General features: G+C 44.6%; 1 protein-coding gene and 1 pseudogene across 1 annotated transcript in view; one reads left to right on the top strand and one right to left on the bottom strand.

Moving 5' to 3' along the window:
• Positions 1–5,313: 5,313 nt before the first annotated feature.
• The window catches only part of SIAH3 (siah E3 ubiquitin protein ligase family member 3), a 97,684-nt gene continuing 76,657 nt past the window's right edge, over positions 5,314–26,340 (bottom strand). The window contains exon 2 of the mRNA XM_075532944.1: positions 5,314–7,339. Within this exon, the coding sequence (XP_075389059.1) occupies positions 6,686–7,339 (654 nt within the window). The 3' untranslated portion in view covers positions 5,314–6,685. The remainder of the gene's footprint in view (positions 7,340–26,340) is intronic.
• LOC142428102 (multifunctional methyltransferase subunit TRM112-like protein pseudogene) lies at positions 10,783–11,121 on the top strand (annotated as a pseudogene).

The following is a 26,340-nucleotide window of genomic DNA, read 5'->3' as shown; positions in this document are numbered from 1 at the left end:
GAGGGCTGGCTCTAGATCTGAAATCCCATCAAACAGCCAGCTACTCCCAACAGAATCCATGGGAGCAAGTGTAAAAAGTAAGGATCATTGGTTCCATCCCTGCTCTTTTGAGTCACAATCTCTGCTTCTGGGGTCCAGAAATCAAGTCCTCTGGGTAACTCTTCGGGAAATAAAATTTTGCAAACACTAGGTCCAAGGATAGGGTGGGACCAAGTCTCCCTTCCTCCCTTGGGCTGAATTTCAGGGAGAGGGGCCATCCTTTCAACCCAGAGCAGCCCCACTGCTGGCCTTTGAGGGTCTGTTGAGGGGAAAGCTGACCATCTGGGACATTGTGGGGGTGCAAAATGACCCCAAGATGGGATGTGGCCCAAAGAGCCCTCTGGCTCATGAGTATTCATGCTGGTCATGTAGCTAGTTTTGATCATCCTGATCAATTCAGGGGACTTTGTGAGAGTAGGAAACAGATGCCAGAAACACAAGGAAGCAGGGAAGAAGATTGAGGTTAAAATGAATGGACAGACAAAAGGATTAGAATGTTTGCTCAATCCCGATTTTGCAAGTAACTAACAGCGGGCTGAAATTAAAGAATTAAACCATGAATTCTTTCTTGACAACTGATCTGATATACCCCAAAGTGAATTTCAGGCCCCCCTTTTCAGGCAAAGCCAGGGGAGAGCAAAATAAAGAACTCGGAGCAAGGGGCGGGGGGAGTGTTTGCTGTTTCTTCTTTGGGGACTGAGGTAGTTAGTTTATTGTGCCAACCTGGCCGATAAACACATGGTGGGATTAATGAAGGGCAGAGGGATAAATGGCTCTGTAAGCCTCGCCTTTCTTGTCTCTTGCTCTTTGATCATCGGACCAGTGTGCGGCCGCCTTGCTTATTCTGTGCCTCAATTTGCAAGCTACACTACCTGTGGGACACCTGACCTGCGGACTGTGTCATTGTAATTTGAGGTTCCTTCAAAACCTGCTTCGCCACACCTTTGGAATTTACATCTCTTGAGCTGGAGACTGTCGGACTGTCATCTGGCTGACTGTTGGTGACCTGCATGCTGTTTGCTGCCTGTGCCTGGATAGTCTGAATTGCTCTACAGAGGATTCCCTGGCAGCCCTCAAGACTTGGAGGACTGCCAGTGTCTCACAACTGTCTTATGGGAGTGAGTTGCACTGAGCTATTTATATTTCTTTATAATTTAATTGTTTACTTCTTATGTTATATATCTATCTGTGTGTGTATATATCTGTATATCTATATATATCTCTCTCTATATATAATTATTAGTGTTCTGGTTGTGTTTCTCTAGAGAACCCTGTCTAACACAGGGATCTAGCCAGACTGCTGTTCTTCCTCCCTTTTCTTAGGGCAGCACCATATGCTGAAATAAGTACCGGCAGGAAATTAGATTCTAGACCTTTAATCCACCTCCGGTAGCACTTTTTCCTTACAGGCAAGTATGTCTTGAGAATGGAGACAAAAATGAAACGGAGAGGAGGATAAGGAGACACATGTCAAATGTGGCGTCCGGTGAATTTCTGAGAATCACGCCGTCCTTGGTCGCGTCTCATTTCTGTTCCCTCGTTGCATAGGAGTCCGCGGGGTGTGGGGGAAACAGCGAAAACAAAACAAGACAAAACAGAAAACAACTCCAAAGGGTTCAAGGGAATTATATCAAATGCAATTTAATGACATTTTCCATAGGAGACAGGGTAGAGATAAAGTAACATTCCAAATTCTTCTTTCATTGTGTCTTCCACGTCATAGGGAAGCATAGATACATCAACCAGAGTATGCAAAACGCCTCTCCATTGTCTTTTCCTTTCTGATCTGAACTCTCGAAAGAAAGGCTGAACAGGGGCAGGCAATGTTCACAGTCTAGCACTCCAGGGGAATTATTTTCAACACAACCCTGGAGGAGGAAGACTGTACCCCACACAAGCCACTCATGCGCTAACTTGATTGTTGGCGAATGCAGTGCTGAGTCACCTCCAAGCTCTTGTCAGTGCAGTTTTCTTAGTTGACCATTCTCCAGGTTCACACCATGGAGGGAGGTTGGCCAACTCTTGAAGAAAACTTGTAGAACAGATCATGTGGAGGTCTAATAATCTACATGGAGGACCCGGGTGAAAGAGTAGTCGACATGTTTGGTGGCTCACCCAGAATTTGGAAGTCAAGTATACTCGCAGACACGCTGGCAGAAAGGCTTGGTGATCCACTCTCCCAAATGTGTGCCACTGAAAAATCTATAGAGCACAGCTCTACCCTGACCCAGTCAGAGGCACCATGAGTTTTAATCGGCTTGATAGCAATTGGTTATAGGTAACAATCTGAATAGGAGACTTTTGATGCTACTTTAATCAAAACATTACCATGATCCTTTCACATGCTGCTAGGGGTCAAATCAAGTAGAAGCTTCAGTAGGTCCCACTCTTCCATTCCTATGTCCTGCTCTGCGCTCGGAATGACAAATTCACGGACTCACTGTTAGATTCCCAAATTCTGCCTGCTACAGATCCTCAGCTTGGCGTTTCTCCTGACTTTATCTTAATGAGAAGCCTCCTTTTGATGAGAAAGAAGGAACGCAGCAGTCTCGGCCACTTTGCCACTGTGGCCAGGGTCCTAGTTTGACTGTCATGATGTAGCCCAGCGGGAAAGGGAGGTCCTGCACTCAGTTCTTTGTGTGGCCTGACCTCTATTTTAGCATCAGCCACCTCTGAAGGCTCAGCTGCAAGAGGGTTGCTTACATTTTTCTGCCAGAACTACAATAAGGTGAGTCAGAAGTCTGGCACCTTGGTGTTTAGGGGCTCTGAGGAAGCCTAGGAGTGAGTGAGAGGATACAGAGGAGAGTCAGGGGCCAGAGACTCTCCGGCCCACCGCCACGCCCCCTGTGGCCTGACTGCTCCCAGATTCTTCAAGCAGAGATACCTTTCAAAGTATGTCCATTTCAGGGTCTCTGCTCCCCTAAGTATTGCAGGACTAAGAGATAGAGGATTTTTAGGCCCACAGTTCCCCAGTAAGGTGGAAAGCTTGCTGAATATTCAGATTTCCTCCTTCCTCTGAGGGAGCCTGGTTGGCGTAGTGGGCTACACATTGGGCTGCTGCCTGCAAGTCCAGCAGTTTGAAACTACCAGCTCCTCCGCAGGAGAAAGACGAGACTTTCTACTCCTGTGAAGGGTTACAGTCTCAGAAACCCACAGGGGCTACCCTGACCTACAGGGCTATTAGGACTCTCAGAATCTGTTGGATGACATTGAGTTTGGGCATGAAGACTTGGTGAAAAATGGGTACGAGCTCAGCTGCTGGTCAAAGGGTTGGCAGTTCAAACCCTCCCAGGGGCTGCACGGGAGAAAAGCTCTGTGGCCTGCTCCTGTAAAGATCCAGCCTAGGAAGCATGGCGGGGCAATTCTCCTTTATCCGACAGCGTCGCTATGAGTTGGAACCGACTAGACAACAATAGCACCTTCCTATTTTGAACATCACGTTTGCAGTCAGGTGACCTGAGTTCTACGACTACTTCCAACCAGTTGAGGTGGGACCTTGGAAAAGTCCTTCAATGTCTCTGAACCTGTGCTGTTTATTACACTGAGGCTAATGATGGAGATTAACCTGAGCCTTACAGATGAGAGCCCTCGGTGAGTTCTGTGGAGTCCCTAGGTGGTGTAAATGGTTACAGCAACCAGCTGCTACCCAAAAGGTTGGTGACTTGAATCTACCCAGAGGCCCCTCAGAAGAAAGGCCTGGCGATTGACCTCTAAAGACAAATCAGACATTAAAAATGGCAGTTCTGCTCTGACGTATGTGGAGTGGCAACCAGTATTGGTTGTGAAACATGAAACTCAATGCCACACACCTCATTCTTGTTTTCACTTTTTATTTCCTTCTTACTCTTTTCGGTTCACTTCTTTCTCTCCAAATCCTCACATGTGGATACGGAGTGAAAGGCTTTTGGGGGAGCACCGTAGGTGGAAGAAAACAACCTATTTCCTACCCTTTAAGACCCCGTTTGCTTCAAGGAACCAGCAATTGTAACTTCCTGTCTGGAATCACTTATTTATAGTACAGTCCTGTGTGCATCAATAAGAATAACCTAGTTTCCCCCAGTAGGTTCCGGGAACTTGGCAAGGCGAGAAGGCAAAGGTTGGATTGGTAGAATCCCTGTAAGAGCTAGTTCAATAGCTAATTCTTCTTGAGGATTTGCTTCTTTATCTGGGTGCCTGTGAACGCACCCAAATGCGCTCTAAGTGGCTGAGTACCAGAAACTACCGTAGGACCTGAGACTTTCAGAGGTATTAGAGTTCAGGAGGTTTTAGGCTCCAGAAAGGGCCTGCGGGCGGATAAAGCCAGGAGTCAAATCAGTCAGTCTCAGTCAGGGCTAACCAGAGCTAGTCTCTGACAGGCCATCGATAGCGGTGGGGCCAGAGCAGGTCACTTGTGCCCTAGTGGGACGCTCACACAGCTCCAAGAACAAGCAGGTTATGGCCCTTTCTACAGAAAGTCTAAACTGACCTTGACCTCAGTCTGTGGTGCAATGTGGACTGCTACCCTCAGGGCTTTGGCAGAACAAGGCATTGTCTCAGGGCCCAGGATCCAGAGTTTACTGTGTGCTGAAAGGGTCTGTGTTATTAAATCTTCTAGCTGAGTGGTGCAGACCATTCATGTGTCCCACTGTTACCCAGAAGGCCGGAGGGTTGAGTCCACCCAGAGGCGCTTCGGATGAACAGCGTGGTGATCTCCTTCCAACAAAACAGCCCCTGAAGACCCTGCGGAGCACAGGTCTACTTTGACATACCAGGGTGCTGGAGGGGAGTCCCAGCTTTACTGTGTTCCACCCACTGTCGCAGCCCTTCTAGTCCTGGAGTGTCGGGAGACAGTAAAGGAGGATGGAGAATCGACTGATTGCTGCGGGGAGGAGGGCGTTTCAGACCAATTATTTTTTGTAGAGGAAAAATTATTGATTGCTAGCCAGGGCAGTCTGCCTGCAACCGAATACTCCCTGGGCAGCCTGACAGGCCTCACCTGCAGGGCTGAGGGAAGTGATCGGGACACAAGCACAATGCCATTGGCTTGCAGACCCTTTCGCTCTAATAGTTCAGGTGCTATCCGCCCACAGTGTCTGGAGATCAGCCAAGCAGGAGGGACAAAAGTGACAGAGGGTAGCCACCCCCCTAGGAAGGCCTGAAGCCCATCAACAGCGAAAAGATTGTTGCAAAAGCTTCCCCATTTCCTCCAAAGTGTGAGTGATTCTTACAAGGAAGGGGCTGGCCACTGCTTTGACCACCCCCCCCGGAGAGGCCGTAAGAAGCATCCCTGTTTCTTTCAATCACACTGCGGACTGCACTCGTGACCAAGGGGCCCACGCGTACTGAAGGGTGAGGACAGATAGGAAGGAAGGAGACCTTCCCATGCACAACAGGAAGCTCCCCGTCGCCGTAGGTTCGGGCTGACTGTGTGAGGCCTTCGCTTCCTGCCCGTTGGGGTTCTGGTTTGTGAAGGATGAGGGACAAATTTGGGCTGGCCTGTGACATCAAAACGGTCCACTGCCGTGGAAAGGCCGGATCAAGGATTCTCATAACACGGTCATCCACCTCTATTTATGCTTTATTCTTCCGCTATCTCCCCTCCTCCTTGCCCCCCTCCCCAACTTGCCTAAACCTTTGCCTACTTGTTCAAAGGATGGCTTTAGGGAGTTGTTAAGAAATGATCAAGCATGGAGGACTGGGATTGTGGAGCACACAGAGATGGTGCTGCTGGAACACACCCTGGGGGCCTGGCGGCGAGCTGCCAGTGTCTGCTCACTCCTGAACCCTGGGCTCCTCCAGGGCCGCCCCTGCCCTGGCCAGAGCCTACTTCTTATTTTGGGATGGACTCAGCGTAGAGGCCGAGGCCCCTGCAGTTGTCAGAATGTGTCTGCTTGGTTTGAAATCTGACACGGTTTTGAGTTAGCCCGGCTCCTGCCCCAATCCCCATCCCCATGCTTTGCAGATTTAACTAACTCCGCACTCCACCAAAGGTGTCTTGTGGTGCTGTCGCATAAAAGTTGGACTACTAACCCTAGGTTGGCATTTCACCTCCACCGGCCGTTCTGCAGCATGGAAACCCTATGAAGTGTCCCTGGGAGTCGGAATGGACTTGGTGGCAGTGGGAGGTAGGAAGAGGAGGAAGCAACGCTTGATGGGCACACCTGTCTCCCTGGGCACTCACAGGGGCTTCTGCTCCCTGGGGAAGCAGCGGGAGAGGGTAAGGGCCTGGTGGTACTGATGTTTCAGTGCTTGGCCCATTCACCCCGAGGTGTTTTGGGAAAAGGGTCACAGCCCTTGGAGACAGGGAGGCGCAGTTCGATTCTGACACGTTGGGCGTCTCCATGAGGTGGGATCGACTCCACGACCTCTGGTTTGTTTTTTTGGTTTGGGGAGGAGGGAGTTGGAGATATCAGGAATGAACTATTTTGATGAAATCCTTTAAAGGTGTCATGAAACTACCAATCCAACAGGACCGTGGTCACACCACGCTCTCCCACCACACGGTGTTTCATCATATACTGCTCAGCGCAGACAGAGACTAGATGTCACAAAATACCTGAGACAAAAAGAAAGACAAGAAGGGAGAGGAACGCGATTAAAACGAGTCCGTCCAGGGTCCGGCTCGCCAGCACAGGCTGAGTGTCCTGGAGACGCGGTGGTCGTGCGCTCACATGGCCACCTCTGCGGGCAGGACCTTGGCTGCAGTGACGGCGATGGCGATGGCGAGACTGCCATTGTCGGAGAAGAGCTGGGCCAGCGAGGTGGTCAGCACCAGGCAGTCCCCGTCGGTGATGACCGCGTCCACGCCCTCCAGGACAGAGCGGGGGGTGGCCTCCCACGCGAGCCGCCGATGGTTCCTGCTGAGCTCCAGGCGGTAGGTGAAGCAGTCGGCCTGCGTGGGCGTCCCAATCAGCATCATGGTGGCAAAGAACTGCGGGTGCCCCTCGTGCCGCTCCTGTTTGCGAAGCACCAGCAGAAAGTGGTGGCCGAGGCAGGAGTGCACGATGACCCAGTCGGCCGGCGCCGGCAGGTTCATGTCCGTGGCCAGGAAGACAATCTCAGCTCCCTGGAGGATGTCCACTCGGTGTGTCTGGCTCAGGTGGGGCACCACCACCTCCAGGTGGCCTTCCCACTGGCAGGAGAATAAGGGGCACATGCACGGTGTCACCTGGGCATCGTGCAGGCCAGCCTCCTGGTGGTGGAGGGGGTGGGGGTGGACATGGTGGTGGAGGTGGTGGGGGTGGCGGCGGCAGTGGTGGTAGTTGAGGTGACCCGTGTGGAAGCTGGCTTGCTCTGGTGCACTCTGTCGGTTGGACACAGACTGCAAAGGAAAGAGGAGATGGTCAGTGGGATGGCCTGGACTTCAAGTGTCAAGTAGGCTCTCAGGGCAGGAGAGTGAGTTTTCTTTTGTGAAGCCCTGAGGTGTAGGCTGGTGTCTTAGCTAGTTAAGATTCTGAGAACTCAGCAAAACATAAAAAAAAACAAAACAGTAATGCAATATATATTTAAAATAAGACACTCGGAGAGAGAACTTTGTCTGTGTGACGCTGAGCAGCTTCTGCCAGGCTGCATGGTCGGGAGGAGTCCTATGGGTGCTGTGTAAACCTGAAACTTCTTCTTTCATAAAACTTACTTGGATCACGAAAAAAAAAAAAAAAAGATACTCAAGCAAACAGGTAATTTCTCCCCTCAAATAACATGCATTATGATGACCATCACTCATAAACAACAACAACAAAAGCACCTCCTCCTTCCCCCCCATTTTGATATGGTTGATATGTGTGGGGCAGGCAATGTGTGTGTGTGGATGTGGGGGGACGTGTTGGTTCTTTCAAAGTTAACATTATTTCTTGACTTGGATTCTTGGCAGTACTTAATTGCCCTCCTAGAACTGCCCAGGGCTGTGAAGTTGTGGGTGCACATCTTTTGCCTCCTAAGGCAGGGTCAGGTGGGGGAGAAAGCAGAATGGATGTGTAGTCAGACCATATCTTTGGGTGTAGGGGAGGTGGTCTCCCCTGTGGTTTCCGAGTTCTCCTGTGACACCCTGTCAGTCAGACTAGAGTTCTGGAGGAGTTTGAACGGGTGGGTCCTACTCTTTTGTTCCTTGAGGGCTATGCCTGCACATCAATGCAAAGTTGCCAGGTGTGATGGGTGCTGTCATAGACTGAAATGTCTCCTTAAAAGAGAGTCCTTCCTCCTACTCCCGAAAGGCATTCCAGTCTTGGAAAGCCACTGCGGTGGTTCTACCCTGTCCTTTCGGGTCACTATGAATCAGGATGAACTGAATGTCAGTGAGTTAAGGTTGTTGAGAGAGTTAATGTTTATTGTGCCAACATGGCCAATTAACACATGTGGGATTAATGAAGGGCAGAGAGGTAAATGGCTCCGGTGAGCCTTGACTCTCTTGTCTCTCGCTCTTTGATCATCGGACCAGTGTGTGGCTGCCTTGCTTGTTTTGTGCCTCAATTTGCAAGTTACACTACCTGTGGGACACCTAACCCGTGGACTGTGTTGCTGTAATTTGAGGTCTTTCAAGACCTGCTTTGCCACACCATTGGAATTTACATCTCTTGGGCTGGGGACTGTCGGATCCTGTCATCTGGCTGACTGTTGGTGATCTGCCTTGCTGTTTGCTGCCTGTGCCTGGATAGCCTGAATTGCTCTACAGAGGACTACCCAGCGGCCCTCAAGACTTGAAGGACTGCCAGTGTCTCACAGCTGTCTCATGGGAGTGAGTTGCACTGAGCCATTTGCACTGCTTTATAGATTGTTTATTTCTTATGTTATCTCTCTCTCTATCTACCTATCTATAAAATTATTACCGTTCTGGGTTTGTTTCTCTAGAGAACCCTGTCTAACAGTTGTTTTTCCAGGTTGGGTATATTGTTTGCTGTTGCTCACTAGCCGAAAGGCTGAAGGATCAAGCCCACCCAGTGGTGATTCAGAAGACAGTTCTGTCCATTTGCTCCTGTAAAGATGACAGTCTAGTAACCCCTCTGCTACTGGGGATCACCAAGAGCTGAATTGACAGCAAGGGTTTTTGTTATGTGAATGAAGCCACATCGATGTAGGGTGTGCCCTTTACTCACGTCTGCATCATACAAATAACCGATTAGGCAAAGACAGGGCCTCTCATGCAAAGATGATGGAGGCAGTAGTGTCTACAAGTCCAGATGTGCCAAGGAGAGCTGACTCCTTGAGGCTGAAGTAGATGAAGAAGCACTTTCCGCAATCACATTGTGAATTCAGCCCCCGGCCTCTTGAACTGTGAGATCATTATGTTTTGTTCTTTAAAATCACCAACAGGTCAAAACCAGCAGCAGCTGTGCAGGAGCACAATGAGGTACACCTGGGTGGGCGCTGCACCTGGATTGGCCCACCTAGGCCAAGTAAATTCAATTCAGCCAATGGGGTCGACCAGGGTCGTCCACCATGCCTCCCCGCGGAATAATTGAAAAGGCAGGAGCCAACCGTGTGACTTTCCGAGCAGCTTCTAGGGAGGTTGCACGTTTGTGAGGAGCCCTGCGGGTGCCTGTGTAGACCTGAAACTTCTAATGTTCATACAACTCACTTGGATCATAAACCAGGCTTCGGCATGAATTCTTTCTCGTGCAGAGCCAAGGACCAAGGTCCATCTCTCCCCTGAGAGAGCTCACAGAGCTAAAGGAGCCCTGGTGAAGATGTCAGGGAAAGTTGCCCTCCTAACTTCAGGCCAGTGGTTCAAACATGGAAGCCACTCTGAAGAAGAAGGATGTGGCTGTCCACTCAGAGAGATGCCCAGAGCCGTGGAAGGCCAACATTACACAGAGGGTTGCTGGGAGCTGAACTGGCCCCAAGGAAGTGGATGTTGTTTGGACAGGTTGTGCAGCTGATGTCAGGAATTAACGGCTCATTAACAACCTTTGATATGCAGATGGCATAACCTTGCTTGCTGATAGTAAAGAGAACTTGAAGTACTTACTGATGAAGATCAAAGACTGCAACCTTCAATATAGATTATAATGCAATGCACAGGAAGCAAAAATCCTCACAACCAGACCAGTCGACATCATGACACATGGAGAAAAAAAATGGAAGTTGTCAAGGATTTCATTTTACTTGGATCCTCAATCCACCTCACAGAAGCAAGTCAAGAAAGCAAGTGACGCAGTGCCGTGGGCAAATCTGCTGCACAAAACCCACTTTAAAAGTGTTAGAGAGCAAAGATGTTGTTTTGAGGATTAAGGCTCTCTTACATTAAGCCAGGGTATTTTCAATTGCCTCATATGCACGTGAAAACTGGACAGCGCATAAGGAGTACAGGAGAAGAACCGATGCATTTGGATTATGGTGCTGATGAAGACCAGTGAAACCACCATAGACTGACAGAAGAGCTAACCAATCCCTCTTGGAAGAAGTATAGCCAGAATGCTTCGTAGAATCAAGAATGGTGAGACATTGGGCCTATTATCAGGATCTCACCTATTTGATCCTGTTATCAGAAGAGATAAGGTCCTGGAAAGAGACAGCGTGCTTCATAAAGTAGAGCGTCAGTGGAAACGAAAGATCCTCGATGAGATGGATCGACAGTTACTGCAACAATGGGCTCACACATCACAAACTGCAGCTGACCCAGGACTGGGCAGTGTTTCACTCTGTTGTACCTAAGGTTGCTATGAGCCAGAACTCTCACCAGAGCACTTAAGACAGCAATATGCATTAAGCTAGTCTATAGGAATGCCTAGATCTTTCCGGGTCCGGGCAGCTGGCGTGCATACTAGTGACATGAAGCTGCTCACCCACAATCTGCCTGATTTCTCAGGTGCGGGGACTGGGCCCCCGCGGCTTCCCGCTGCAGCTGCTGGCTTCCCCTTCAACCCCAGGGAGTTCAGCCCCAACTGATGATCCCAAGGTGGAGTGGTCGGCACTTCTGGAGGCAGCCAAAACCTTACACCTGGCCGAGGTCCCCAGTGGGATGAAGAATTTCTAAGGCAGATGCACCACGTGCTGCTGGAGGTGGGCATATGAGAGGGCACCTTGCAGTGCCCGGAGTCCAGAAGGCTCTTCCCCATCAGCCGTGGAATCCTCAACATGCTGTTCAACGATGAGGAAACTGAGACTTAAGCAGGCCAGGCACCGATTCCATTCTGTGATCTTGTAACTCTGTTCGTGTCCCTTGTAGGTTGGCTGCCTGCCTGTCGTTTGCATCCATGACCCTTGACCCAGTGGCACACCCAACACGAGTGACCTTGAGCTTGAGAGTATATATATAATATATTCTCATTAAAGGGTAAAAAAAAAGAATGCCTAACATATGCAAGGGGCTGAGAAAGCAAAAAAGAATAAGGCCCTTATTTATGCCCCAGTGGGTCACGCTAACATACATAGTACTATAATACAATGCATGGTATTATAATACAATAAATTGATACATTATACACTAGGAGCTCTGAGAGTCTAAAGTGGGGATGATACCTATTCTAACCAGCAAGGAGTGGATGGGTGGAGGATGGAGAAGAAGCCTGGGTTTGCACAAGCAGTTTGCAAGTAGCTGAAAATCTAAAAGCGGCCAGTTCAAAGCTACCCAGCAGCTTTATAGGAGAAAGGCATGCTGATCTGCCCTACAGAGCAGTTCTACTCAGTAACACTTGGGGGTGCCACGAGTTGGCATATGAAGGGTGGGCTCCCAAGGCTAACAGAGCAGGCCAAGGGCTTGCTCACAGACACAACAGCAAGGGCAAAAGAACTGGGTATGAAAGCTTGATTGAGAAATGACCTAAGTCCCAAGTGGCTGGTCGGTAGAGAACCTGGCAGGAATAAGGAGGTGGCATGGAGAAATTGTTGGATCATATGGTAAAGGTCTTGTAAGCCAGGCTAGAGCATTGAGGTGGTATACAATATACAGTGAGTCTCATCACGTCTCAGCAAGAATTTTAAAACAGCCCTCAGTTTCTTTGTGGTCAACATGGAAATTTGAATCATTGTTTAAGTCGCTTTGTGGCTAAGATGCATCTGACTCAAGTCACAATCTCTCTGTTTTTAACAGTTTTATTGGCGCTTAATCCACCTATCACACAATTCAATAGTTCAATCATATCAAGAAGAGTTATATAATTACCCCAATGAATTTTAGAACATTCCACCCCCATGATTAAATAATTTTTAAAATGTGTAACCAGCATACGTTCTAGTACTCCCTCACCCTCTCATATACACTGTTTGCTCCCCCCACCCCCTTACCACCTCCATCTCCCACCCCTACTCCTACCTCCTATATAAATCCATGCATCAGTTCTTATCTGTATGCATCTACTCTTTCTGTGCTTCACAAACTGGAAAACTCAACAGAAACAAAATAAAGTGGTAAGGATAAAATTATCATACAGAGATAAAAATACAAATCATGCATTAAGAAAGAAAAGACCACTGTGAATATTTAAAAGACCAGGAAAGAAAATTTTTTTTTTCATGGAACTTGCAAGAAATATTTGCACCTAGAAGAATTTCCAGGTGGGTCAAGAGGTAGATCAACTGACCAAGTATCAAGTTCTGTTCAGTATAATCATGATAATAATGGGCTCTATTTGAGAGTGAAGATGTTCAAGGCCCTTGTCTATGGCTAGTAGGGACCAACCAGCAGCTTAATTTGACTAGATACTCTGCAGATGGGTTTGGGGCCCCCACAGTTCTCCACAGCCCTCTACAAATTGCACGTTTCAATTAAGGCTCTGATACTTTTTGAATTTCGTTATTGTCTTCTTTGGATCACACAAACTGATGTGTTTCTTCCATGTGGACTTAGTTGACTCCTTGCTTAGATGACTACTTGTTTAAATACAAGCCCTTAAGACCCAGACACTGTTCCGAATGATAGCTGGGCACCATCTGCTTTCTTCACCACTCTTTGCTGCAGCACCCTTATCTTTCACGATCATTTCATGAGTCTTGAGCAGGGCCATGTTATAAGAACTAACTGACCTTGGATTGGGGCCCAGAATTAATCTTCTTTTCCTTAAAATATGCATGACTCAGGTTTATTTTGGCAGTCATATTATGGCAAATTCAAAACCCCATAAGACCAACTACCCCAACAACATCAACTAACCAACTAGCAGAGAACAAAAGGCAAACAAACAAACAGACAAACAAAAACAAGCAAACTAAAGGTTGAAAAATAAAACCCATAGAAGCAGAAAAGCAAAACATTGTCAATCCTCCCTGTGGGGTGTAAGGCGACTGTAACATCAGTTTTCCAATGACATATCACTCTGGACACTGGGTGTGTTCAAGTGCAGTTCCACCGTGAGCCACACCCCTTGAGTTGTTGCCCCACACCATTCAATCTCCCATTTAATTGGTCTCTGTTTATCCTAAGCATAGGGGTTGGTGCCAAGGGGAACCTTCCTGGATCAGTTCTTCCAAGTTCAAATCCCTCCCCAACCGATCAAAACCTATCATATTGCTGTGAGGGGACATTGAGATAGTAAATCTATGGTGATTCTGGGCCCCTTTCCATTGGACATCCACCAAACCAGGGGTTCCCCCCAAGGTCCAATGACCACCACTTCCAGAGGTCCAGGGCGGCCACTCTGCTTTATCTCCCATCCAAGTAGCCCAATCCTCAGTCCAGGGTAAAGGCACCTTTGAGGTGTGGCTTAGTTCATTCTGCTGGGCCTCTATGTTAAGTTCTCCTGGTATAGCCCAGGGTTATATCACGCTGCCCTCAAGGTCAGCATCCAAGGTCAACCTGGTGTTTAGTTCATGACATGTTTCACTGAGGCTTGGGTAGAAAAGTTTTGTAGTATCTACCCAGGAGCATAAAATCTGGATCATCCCTGCCGCTCACCCCCGCCCCACCCGCCACCAGGTTCCCTACAACTAATGTTTAGCATCCCTTCCTGATGTGAGTTTACTTCTCCCCACTAACCCACAATATTCACCAACAGAGCTTTCAGTGACTCCTCCAAAATGTAGATGCTCCTCTTCCCTGGTCTTGACTTGAATTTCTGGCAAGATTTTCCTTCCCTTTGTGCTGGGGGGTGGGGGAGAGGCATTGACTTGTCCTAGGGATGTCTCAATGTTGTATAGTCTCAAGTGGATGGTCTCTTCTCCCCCTTCTTGAAGGAGTGACCCCAGGCAATGTGTGGTCTCCTCCTTCAAGATGACTCATGTGAAGTGGGTGAAAGGGAGATGATATATGGTTCATGGTCAGTATGTAGCCTTCTGCCTTTTTTTCCCCCTCAGGAATTGGTCTCAAAGATGTGTTTAATTGGTGTTTCTCCTTATAGTAGTGGCCTCATACAATACTTGCCCTTTTGTGGTTTACTTACATCATTCAGCAGGATGGTTTCTGGGTTGTTTTTCTCATGCCGTGTTTCACTCTTGCATCACTGTTTTTTAGGGATGCATAGTATTCCACTGTCTGTATGTACCACAGTTTCTTTATCCATTCTTCCAGTGTTAGACATTTGGAATGCTTCCACTTTCTTGCTATTGTGAACTGTGCTTCCATGAACAAGGGAGAGCATGCCTCCACTTGTGTTGTGTCTCTAATTTCCTCAGAGTATAATTCCCAGCTGCTTTAAGTATTGCCACATCATTTTCCACAGTGACGGTGTGTACTTACAGGTCCACCAACAGTGTATACGATTCCAGTCTCTCCACATCCTCTCCAGAATTTGTTATTTGCTGGTTTTTTGATTTGGGCTAGCATTGTGGGTGTAAACTGGTATCTCATTATGGTTGTAATTTACACCTCCCTGATGGCTAGTGTGGCCATTTTTTTCATGTGTTGGTTAGCCATTTGTACTTCATTTTTGGTGTCCTGTCTGCTCATATCTTTTTCCCATTTCTTAACTGGGTCATTTGTTATTTTCTTATTGAGCTGCTGTAGAGTTCTATATATTTTGGTAATTATCCCTCTGTCCGATGTATCATTGGTAAAAATCTTTTCCCAATCAATGAGCAATCGTTTCACTCTCCTGATGAAGTTCTTTGATATGCATAAGTGATGTGATTTCAGCATGTCCCAATCATCTACCTTGTCTTCTGCTGTGTTTGCCTCCTCCATTGTACTTGGTAGTCTATGTATGTCTTGCAATAGGGGTCTTACGTTTGTTGCAGCCTTCTCCTTGATGATCCTGAGATCACTGGGGTTTACATTTAGATCTTTAATCCATCTTGAGTTTGTTTCTGTGCATGAGGAAAAGTGTGGGTCTTGTTTCATTCTTCAGCATATGGAAATAGTCTGTCCAATACCGTTTGTTGAAGAGCCTGTCGTTGGATCTTTCTTGTTCCATTGTCAAAGACTAGATGGCAGTAGGATGGTGCATTTATGTCTGGGTTTTCTCCTCTCTTCCATTGGTCTATGCGTCTCTCATAGAAACAGCACCAGGCTGTTTTCACTACTGTGGCTATGTAGTAGGTTTCAAGGTCAGGCAGTGGCAGGCTTCCTACTTGGTTCTTCTTAATGAAGTTCTTTGCTTATCTTGGGTCTTATGTCTGCCCACATGAAAGTGGTAATTCAGTTTTTGATTTCTTTAAAGAATTTATTTGGGATCTGAATTGACACTGGATTGTTTTGGGTAATACTGTAAATTTCAGAATATTAAGTCTGCCTATCCACGAGCATAGTATATTCTTCCATTTATGTAGGTCCTTTTTAGTTTCTTATAGTAATGTTCTGTCATTCTCTCTGTATAATTCATTTGTTTATTTAATTAAGTTTATTCCTAAGTAGTTCATCTTTTGTGTGGTTATTGTAAATGGTATTGATTTCTTAATGTCCTTTTCTTTTTCTTATTTTTAAAATTACAATGTTCTTTAAAAGAATCAGCTCTTATAACAATACATACAACAACTGCATCAATCACATTTGTACATGTGTTTCCATGTTCACTTTCAAAGCATGTCCTTTCTACTTGAGCCCTTGGTACCAACTCCTCTTTTTCCCCTCCCTCCTGCTCCCTCATGAACCCTTGGATAATTTATAAATAATTGTTATTTAGCTAAAACTTCCAGCACGATGTTGAATAGGAGTGATTTTAGGGGACCTCCTTGCCTGGTCCCTGTTTTCAGTGAGAATGTTTCTAGCTTTTCCCCGGTGAGCATGATGTTGGCTACTGCTTTTTCATATATGGTTTTTATTGTATGAGGGAATCTTTCATCTATTCCTATTTTGATGAGTGTTTTGAACAGAAATGGATATTGAATATTATAAAATGCCTTTTCTTCATCTATTGATATGATCATGTGGTTTTTATTTTTTGCCTTGTTTATGTGGTGGTTCACATAGAATGTTTCCCAAACATTGAACCATCCCTGCATATCTGGAATGAATTACATTTGGTCATAGAGAATTACTTTTTTTTTGTTGATATGCTGCTGTATTATATTGGCCAGGATTTTATTGAGGATTTTGGCATCTATGTTCATGAAGGATCTTGATTTTTCTATCTATAATTTTCTATCTTTGTGGGGTCTTTGCCTGTTTTTTTTTATCAGTGTTATGCTGGCTTCCTATAATGAGTTTGGGAGTTCGTTGTATTTTTTATGTTCTAGCAGAGTTTATGTTGTATAGGTACCATATCTTCTTTGAATATTTATTAGAATTCCCTGTGAAACTGTCTTTTCTTGAATGCTCGGTTCTTAATGACATGTTCTATTCTTTTGTTAACGAAATATTGATTTTTTCAATATCTGTCTGCATTAACTTGAGAGTCTGGTGTGTTTGAAGGTATCTGTCCATTTCTTCTATATTGTCAGGTTTGTTTGGGTACAGGTTTTCATAGCAGTGTGTTGTTATTCTGTCAATTCCCTTGGATCTGTTGTCATGTCACTGTTTTAATCTCTTATTTGGGGTATTTTAATCTTTTCCTTTCTTAAATTTGCCGGTGGCCTATTTCATTAACCCTTTTAAAGAAAAAGCTTCTTGCCCTGTTGATATTTTTTCCTTTTGGGGGCGGTTGTTTTTGTTTTTCATGTTGTTTATTTCTACTTTGATCCTTATGATTTCTTTATTTATTGGAGGGGCTGATTGTTGGCCTTGCTCCAGTTCTTGGAGGTGTTGTCTTAGGATGTTGATTTTTAGATTTCTCTTCTTTTATTATGTGGGCTTTATTAAATTGGTTTCTTGGAGGCAGGGCAAGATAGTGACCAGATAGGCAGCCCATGCTGGGATGGGATCTCCTTGGAGATCGGTGAGTTGGGAGATCTGGGGGCCGAGTAGAGGTTCTGAGGTTGTGGGTTAATTCCCGTGACAGTCAGTTAATTCTCCTGAACCCGCAGGACCTGGTCCAGCACCAGTCACTGTGCAGCTGCAGACCGCCACATCTCGTCTGGCCACAGCTTCCTGAGTGCCAGCCACCCAGCAGAGGCTCATGTAGCCATGGTTTGATATCCCAAATGACACGGGGCATTAGCAAATCCCTCCTCCAAGACCAGAACTTTCTTTCCTACCTTTTCCCTGCCCTTCCCAGCATGCCCCACCCCTCTAACAGAGTCAGCTGCCTCTAGCTATGAGCAAGGGCTCTCCACCTCCACCCCATCCCATTCCCTGAGCTGTGTGCTCCTGCACCCTGCCAGCCCTTTCCTTCAGACCTAGAACACACAGCAGCAAATGGCACTTCCAGAGGCCTGAGGGTTGCTGGAGCAGGACACAGGCTGACCTCAGAGCTGACGACTGACAGGGCCACCCAATCTGCCGGCCAAGCAACAGATTCCCGATAGGCTAAGGTGAGAGGGAAACCCCAGTGGGACAAAGGTGAAATGCAACCGCTCAGGGCCATTCGCTACAGGCACCCCGCAGAAGCTCCATACCAACTTCCCAAAGAGAGAGCCCAAGGCTCGCTGACTCTGGAGAATATGACACCTAGTTCCAATTAATCAGCACAGAAGCAGCAATTTGCCTTAACAAGAAAACAAGAGAAACAAAATCCAGTGTCAGAGGATGACCTACATCTAATGGCAGTCATAGAAGAGACAGACGGTTGACCTCCCACAGAAAGAAATCTTCAGAATGCTGCTTAGAGTCATTCAGGATATGAGGGAAGCAAAACAGAAAAGGACGAAATGATAGAGTGGATCAATGCCATGTACCAAAGGGAAAAACAAGAGCTAAGGGATGAGATAACAAAAACCAGTAGCAAATTCAGACGTCTCCAAACTGTTAGTTTGGGTAGATTAGAGACGTCTCCAAACTGTTAGTTTGGGTAAATTCATAGGCACATATGTGTATAAGAAAGAGCTTTATATACAAGAGCAATTGAATATTCAGAAAACATCCCAATCCACTGCAGATCCAGTCCATAAATCTAGTATTAGCCCATACGTCTGATACCAAACTAAAAGTCCTCTTCAGACTCATGAAACACATTCAATGATGCTGAATGCAGGAAGATCACAGGCCAGTGGCTGGGAAGTCTTGTGGATCCAGTGGTGTTGTAAGCGTCTCAGTGCTGACGGGGGTCTCCACATGGCTCCTCCAGCTCAGGGCACTAGGGTAGCTCCATGTGTCTTGTCAGAAGCAATGTCCCCCAAGGAGTGAACCTGTCTCCTGACTCCAGTGAGCTATTTATCTCCTCAGCGTCTCCAAATGAGGTCAGCAAGCTGTGACCTACTTGACAAGCTAAATCCCACCACTTCACTCTTAATCCTCTCAAATTGACAACAGATTATATAACTATGACATCAACCAACTAGAGGAGGCAGATAATCACACCAGTGACCTAGAGGACAATGAAGCAGACTTCAACAAATGGGGAAAAGGCTGTTGAAGGCCATTAAGACTCAACCTTGAAATGGCTGAGCAGTCTCATGACCTATGTGTCAGTATTTGCTGATTTCTTCTGTGACTTAACGTTTTGAACAGACTGACAAAACAAGAAAGTATGCAAGGTCTAGGAAAATAGGTTGTTTAATTTTCTCAAGGATGCCTGGCTTGGCAGAAGATAGAGTTGCTATGTGTATCAAATGTGCTTGCTTAACAATGAGATAATTAACCCCGGGTTGTTTCTGCATGGATAAAAGGAGAAAGTGGAATAAACTCGGGGCTTCAGTATTCACTGTTGCCCTCCCAGTACTTTCTGTCTCTCTTTAATCCTTAATCCTCACTCGCCCTTTCAGGACTGTTTGACTCATTGGCAGGCTCCAACAAAGGTAATAAGATCATCAGAGAAGCTGAAGAAAACCCGAGAGCCATGTCTGATGCTATGAAGAGGAAAAACATTAGAAGAATCGTAATGCCAGAACAACACAGAAGAAGTATACAGCAAAAATAGCAAGAGAATTCTTAGAGGAAAACCTCACCACCTTAATGATTAAAATCCAGGCAACCAATCAGGAGGCTGAGAGAATACCAACTACACTAAATACCAAGAAGTCACAAAGGCATAAAATAGTTAAAGTATACAACTTTTGAGGAAAATGAGAAAATCATAAGTGTAGCTATGGGAAAAAATGCAGTCACCTATAAAGGTTTCCAAATAAGAATATGCTGAGGCCAATCAGTGGACACAATGAAGAAGAGGAGAGAGTGGAGTAACCTATTCCAAAAATTGAATGAAAAAAAAATAAGGCCCCAAATACTTTATTCAGGTGAAACTATTGTTATTCGCAGATGCTATGATTTTATATATGGAAAATTCCAAAAGCTCCACAAGGGGAGTGCTAGAAGCGAAAGAGGAGTATGGCAGAGTGGCAGGATACAAGAGCAACAAAAGTCTATCGGGCTGCTATATAAATCAGACTAGACCATGGACGAGGGGATCAAAAAGGTAGTACCCTTCACAATAGCCAAGCACAAATAGAAATATCTAGGGTTATACCAGACTAATAAAAACAAAAGATTTGTATGAAGGAGGCCCTGAATAGAGTGGCAGGAAAATATGGAACAAAAGTCAAAATTTTCAGAGACCAGGCTGATTGGTCATAAAGAGGCAAACAGAACCTCTGAGACTATGAGCCGAAGTCATCCTCCAAGTCAGGAACTGAATCACCCCATGACAGAATAAGTAATCACTTAAGATTGGAGGTGTGGCATCTACTCAGGGACAAAATCCAGAGGGTTGAGAAGGAGGGAGGAATGGAAACGGAGAAGGTAGAATGAAGGTGGCAATAAATAAGTTGAAAGAAGGTGTGTATGGGTGCTTGAAAGCAAAAAAGCAAAACTGATGATCTGCTCTGTAAACCTTCACCTGGTTCATAATAAACCAATTTTTAAAATTTCTAAAGAGTGACTTGGTTAGTCCCTCAATGGAAGGACACTTTGTTCTAATAACCTGGCATCCTGTGATGCTCACCTTCCCAACATGATCACTGAAGACAAAATGGGTGCATAAGCAAATGCAGCGATGAAAGCTGATGGTGCCCGCTATCAAAAGATACAGCGTTTGGGGTCTTAAGGGATGGAAGATAAACAAGCGGCCATCTGGCTGAGAAGCAACAAAGCCCACATGGAAGAAGCACACCAGCCTGTGTGATCATGAGGTGTCAATGGGATCAGGTATCAGACATCAAAGATACAAAATAAAACAAAACAAAATATCTTTGTGAATGAAGGAAAGGGTAGAGTCGAGACCCAAAGTCCATCTTTGACAATTGGACATCCCCTTTCTGAAGGGTCACAAGGAAGAGACAAAACAGGGTGAAGTATAGCACTGATGAAACACACAACATTCCTCTAGTTCTTTAATGCTTCCTCCCCCTCCCACTATCATGACCCAAATTCTACCTTACAAATCTGACTAGACCAGAGTATGTACACTGGTACAGATCAGAGCTAGAAACACAGGGAATCCAGGACAGATAAACCCCTCAGGACCAATAATGAGAGTAGAAATATCAGGAGTGTAAGAGGAGGGTGGGGGTAGTAAGGTGGAACCAATCACAATGATCTACATATAATCACTTTCCAGGGCAATGGACAACAGAAGAGTGGGTGAAAGGAGACAGTGGTTGGTATAAGACATGAAAAAATAATTTATAAATTATCAATTGTTGGTGAGGGAGGGAGGGTGGGGGAGGGAAGAAAAACTGAGGAGCTGATACCAAGGGCTCAAGTAGAAAGAAAATATTTGGAAAAAGATGATGGCAACATATGTACAAATGTGCTTGACACAATGGATATATATATATATATATATATATGGATTGTGATAAGAGCTCTAAGAACCCCCAATAAAATTATTTTTCTAAAATTGACTTCTGATTATGGTTTTTGATGTTTCCCAAAATTTTGATATGTTGTACTATCATCCTTGTTTGTCTCAAGGAATTTTTTAATTTCCCCCTTATTTGCTTTATTACCCAGTTATTTTTTAGTATTATGTTGTTCAGTTTCCATGTTTGTCTTAATTTTTCTCCTTGTTTCATTGTTGATATCTAATTTTATAGCTGTGTGGCTTGAGAAGATGGTATGATCACAGCCTTTTTGAAATTGTTGAGGCTTGATTTGTGGCCTAACATGTGATCTATTCTTGGGAATAGTCCATGTGTATCGTAAAAGAATGTGTACTGTTCTGTTAGATGAAACACTGTATGTCTACAAGGTCATTTTTATTGATTGTGTTATTGAGCTTTTTTGTGTTGTTGAGTTTTTTTTCTTGATGGACCTTTCCTTGAGAGTGGTTAATTAAAGCCTCCTGTTATTATTGTCAATGTGTCTACAAGCCCCCCACTCCAAAAAAACCCGAAATTATTTTTTTCAAAGCTATGTATTTAATTATTTTTACAAAACAATCTTATCATCTTTAAAATACTCTCTATTAATCTTAATACATTTGTCAAATCTGTAATGCCATTCTTGGAACATTTTTCAAAGTCATCTGTTTGGATGGCTGACAGCACCTCCTTGTTATTTTTTCTTCACCTCTTTTATGCTATCAAATCGCTGTCCTTTCATTTCCCCTTTCAGTCATGGAAACAAAACAAAGTCATGCAGAGTGAGGTCAGGAGGGTAAGGTGAGTGGGGCATGCTATTTTTTCTGCCCCAAACTGGCACACTGAGATGGCTGTGTGAGCAGGCGTATTGCCATGGTGGCAAAACCAGTCCCCCGTCTGGTTTTGCCACAAACCTGGCCCTTTTTTTTGTCACACACCGTTATGCTATTTTCAGAACCTCTAAATAGAAAGCTTGATTAGTGGTCTGACCTGGCAGAATGAACTCCAAATGCACTACAAGTTGGCGTTTTTATCTGTTTGTGAAGTTGACAGATGTCCAGAATGTGGTTTGTCATCAATCAACATTTCACCTTTTTTGAAATGAGAAAACCATATATACATTTGAGTTTTTCTCATAGTGCTGTGCATGTAAGCTGTGTTCAATATCACAACAGTTCGTGCAGCATTTTTCTTGAGCAGGCATCAAAATTTCACAGCGGAAAGCTGTTCTGTTAAAGTGGCATCACAAAAAATGAGGTTTGAGTGAAGCTGCTCTTACAAAAGAATTCACTGTGACCAGAGAGAAACTTCCCAGGAGACTCCACTAGGTGCACTAATTCAGAGTCGGTTGCTCAATGCTTGCCTAGTGGGAATAAGACGTGCTACAAAAGCTCTGTCCAGCGGAGGTTTTTTTATTTTGTTTTTGTGTTTCGGGGTCCCCCTTGTATATTGTTTTTCTATTCTGTAAGGATTTGATTGATGTATTTTAAAGGCCTTTCATTGGGTGCATATATATTTATTATAGTTATGGGTTTCTGAGCTATTGTTTCTTTTATCATCACGTGGTGTCCATTCTTACCTCTTTGTAAGTGGTTTGCCTTGAAGCCTGTCTTTTCAGAGATTAATAATGCTATACCTTCTCTCTTTTGGTTACTGTTTGCTTGGTATACTTTTGTCCAGCCTCTGTTTTTTAATCTGCTCAAGGCTGTGTGATGTGCTTTTTAAAAAAGTTTCAACTTTTAATTATTCAGTCTACTAGATTTACTAATATTACATTTGAGTAAATGTAAAAAAGCCAACATGGAAATAAATACTAAGTATTACTAAGTAAAAATGTGCATTCAGACAATAATATAGACCATTGCTAGTTTACTCATAACTTTTATCTGCAAGCATAACACTCAAAAATTGAGTGAAATAATGACTTCCCATAACAAAATGATACATTCACACTCCTTAAACAATTTGTGTAACAATGTTTAAAAATTAACATGACAAATGAATTTAATTTCCTTGTTAATTTATCTAATCGAGATTGGTCTACTAGTTCTAGGTATACAACTCTACTCAGAGAGATTATATTCTCAAACTACTGTTTTGTTTGAATAACATTCATAATTGAGACAACAATGTTTCAGAGCCATATTGACAGGAATTAAAAAGGACATTCACTATATACAGAGATATTTTTACCTCACGTGGAAGAAGCACACCAGCCTGTGTGATCATGAGGTGTCGAAGGGATCAGGTATCAGGCATAATTAGAACAAAAAACCATATTGTGAATGAGGGGGAGTGAGGAGTGGAGACCCAAAGCCCATATGTAGGCAATTTGACATCCTCTTATGGAAGGGTGAAGGGGAGGAGATGAGCCAGTCAGGATGCAAGTTTATAGGAAAAAGAGGAGAAGATGAGAGTGGGTCCACAGGTCTAAAGTTCATGGCCTAGCACAAGGGGGCTAGGCTTGTTGAGTATTGGTGAGAGCCCAGGGTCTAAAGGCAAGGTGACCAATGGGCACCCTGGGGAGGCTAAGTGAGGCAGCCACATGGGTTGACCAGAATCCGACCAGAGGAAGAGATTTTTGAGCCTGAGAACTGATGATGCATATTGTTGCTGACCTGTCCTCATTTGACTTTGCTTATGGATGCAGACTTCACAAGGTTCCCACTGGAATGAAAATTCTTCATGTCGAAAAATATGATTGTCTCCTCAGAGCACTGGGTTGGTGTAAGTGGGCAGTGTCAATTGCTTTATACATATGAGTGTATTTGGGCTAGCTTCTCTTTTCTTCCCATGTTTTTTCTTTGCTTTTGGTGTTGTTATTTATGAGGAATTGTCTTCTATGTTGGTTTCAGGTTTATGTTTTGTTGCTTTTGAGTTTTTGGCCACAGTACTTCATTGAGAATTTTTGTTTTAATGGTGTTCTTGATTTTGGAATTCTTTTAGTTTCTCCTTGTTTTGGAATACTTTATTTCACCATCCTATTTGATTCAGAATTTTGCTGGATACAGGAGTCTACGTTGACATTTTTTCCCCCTCTAGTACTCTGTATATGTCACTCCATTGTATTCTTGCCTGCGTATTTTCTGCTGAGAAATGTGAGGTTATTCTAATTGCTGACCCTTTGTATGTAATTGATTTTTTTATCTGACTTCTCTTAGAATATTTTCCTTGCTGTTGAGGTTAGACATCTTGACTACATTATGCTAGGAAGTTTTCCTTTTGGGATATCTCCTGGCTGGGGTTCTTTTGGCTTACTGAATAACTATCTTTTTCTCTTGTAGACATCGAGGAAAGTTCTCTTGCAGGAGCTCTTGGATAGTTCTCTATGTGGATTTTTTTTTGCTTCTTTCTCTTCTGGAATCCCTATAAAATGCAGGTTGTTACTCTTAACTGTGTCCACATTGTTCTTGAACTTTTCTGAGCCTCTTTTGTATTTTTTGCTATTTGTTCTTCTTATCTATAGATTCCTAATATGGGTTTCCATCTCTTCAATTTTGTTTCTCTGTTTGTTTATAACCTCATGCTGATCCTTTTTAGTGTTGTTTAATTCTGTGACTGTAGTGTTTGATTTTTGTGTTTCTCTAGTGAGTTTACTAGCTTTCCTATTGTTTCACTTTCTCTCTCAGACTCTTCCTTCAACTGTTGCAGGACTGCCATCGTCATTCATTTAAATTCTTTTTTGGGTAAATCCATCGCCTGCTCAATTCCAGGCATTACATTTAAATCTGGTTGGTATTTGATCCAGGAGTCACTATTAGGGCTATTAGTTAGCTTGTGTTACATGGCAGTGCTTACCTCTGTTAGGTGGTGCAGTGGAGGGGGATGGACAGTTTGTCTTAACAGTCTGGGGTGAGGGGAGTGTTAGATTAGGTGTTGGAGGAGTGATACGAGGAAATGTTAGGGGAGGGAGAGCGAAAGGAGCAGCAGGTCAGAGAAAGGGGTCAGGTAGTAGCATTTGGTGGATTAAAAGAAGGGGAGGGAGTTTAGGTCCCCAGAATGCACGATTTTCACTGATGGAGGAATGGATACTTGTATGTCATAGAAAAAAAAAAGATGTTAAAAGAGGCAGAAATAGTGTCAGTTGGGGTTTTATGAGGATGCAAAGGTAAGAAAAGGTTTGACAAGAAGGAAAGTGAAACTAAAAGAGGTTAATCGTCTTATGAGGTAAAACTTTAGATATTTAGATTAAAGAAAGCCAATTAAAGGAAAGAGCAAGAGGCAAAAGTTTTAAGCATGGTAATAGGAAAAAGAACACTAGAGTGATTCACAGGAGAGCTGTTAATGCATGTTTGTTCGTGCTCTAAGCTTTGCCCAGGAGTTTAGTCTCTGTTGTGGTGGGAACTTCTGGGTAGATGGTGTGTTAGGGGATTGGAAAATGAACAAATTAAATTTGGATAGAAATAAACCAATTACATTTGGATAGATAATATATATATATATATTCTACCTGTCCTTATGCATATCCTCATGTAGCTCAGTAGGCTGTGTTGTGCCTGCTATTGGGGAGCCCTGGCTGTGGGTTATCCACTGGGGCGGGGGTGGGCAGTCTCTGGCCTGGGCAGAGAGCCAAATCAATTAATTTTTTTCTTCTTCCCAGGCCCAGTCTGGTCCATTAGAATTATGACCTTTTTGCTCCCTGGCGCCTCCTCCACAGCTAGCAATTCACAGATCCAGGAGGCTCTCCTCTGATGGCTCAGTGCCTTGGGTAGATAACCAAGGGAGCTTCTAATTGGTTGACATTACTGATCTCTAATTTTAGTAAATGTGTGTCTACTTATGTTTATGCTGAAAATCCTGTGGGCTGGAAGTGATATCCCTTTCAGTGGTTCCTTGCGCTGTTCTCGGCAGAGCCTCTGCCATGTGTGGTCATCCTTCGCTAGCTTGCCAGGATTCCTCCAACACTTAACTGTTTCTAGAGGTTACTCTGGCAAAGCGACTGCTGGTCTAACAGCCACTGGAAACACCTAGGTGAGTCCCAAGCCCAGCAACAAAATGCTTGGTCACCTTCCTCCGCCTGCCGACCTCCTCCCGCCTGCCGCTCTATACGTCATAATCTTTGCAGTCACTTCCTGTTTATATGAAAACTGGACAAAGGCAAAAGGGAAACGGAACTGATGCCTTTGACGTGTGTTGTTGGCAAAGAATACTGAGTAGACCCTGGATGGTCTGAAGAACAAGCACTCA

This window comes from Tenrec ecaudatus, chromosome 15 (assembly GCF_050624435.1).
Source record: "Tenrec ecaudatus isolate mTenEca1 chromosome 15, mTenEca1.hap1, whole genome shotgun sequence".
Classification (NCBI taxonomy): Eukaryota; Metazoa; Chordata; class Mammalia; order Afrosoricida; family Tenrecidae; genus Tenrec; species Tenrec ecaudatus.
The sequence above is the reverse complement of the archived record's forward strand: the minus strand, read 5'-3'. Positions and strand labels throughout refer to the sequence as shown.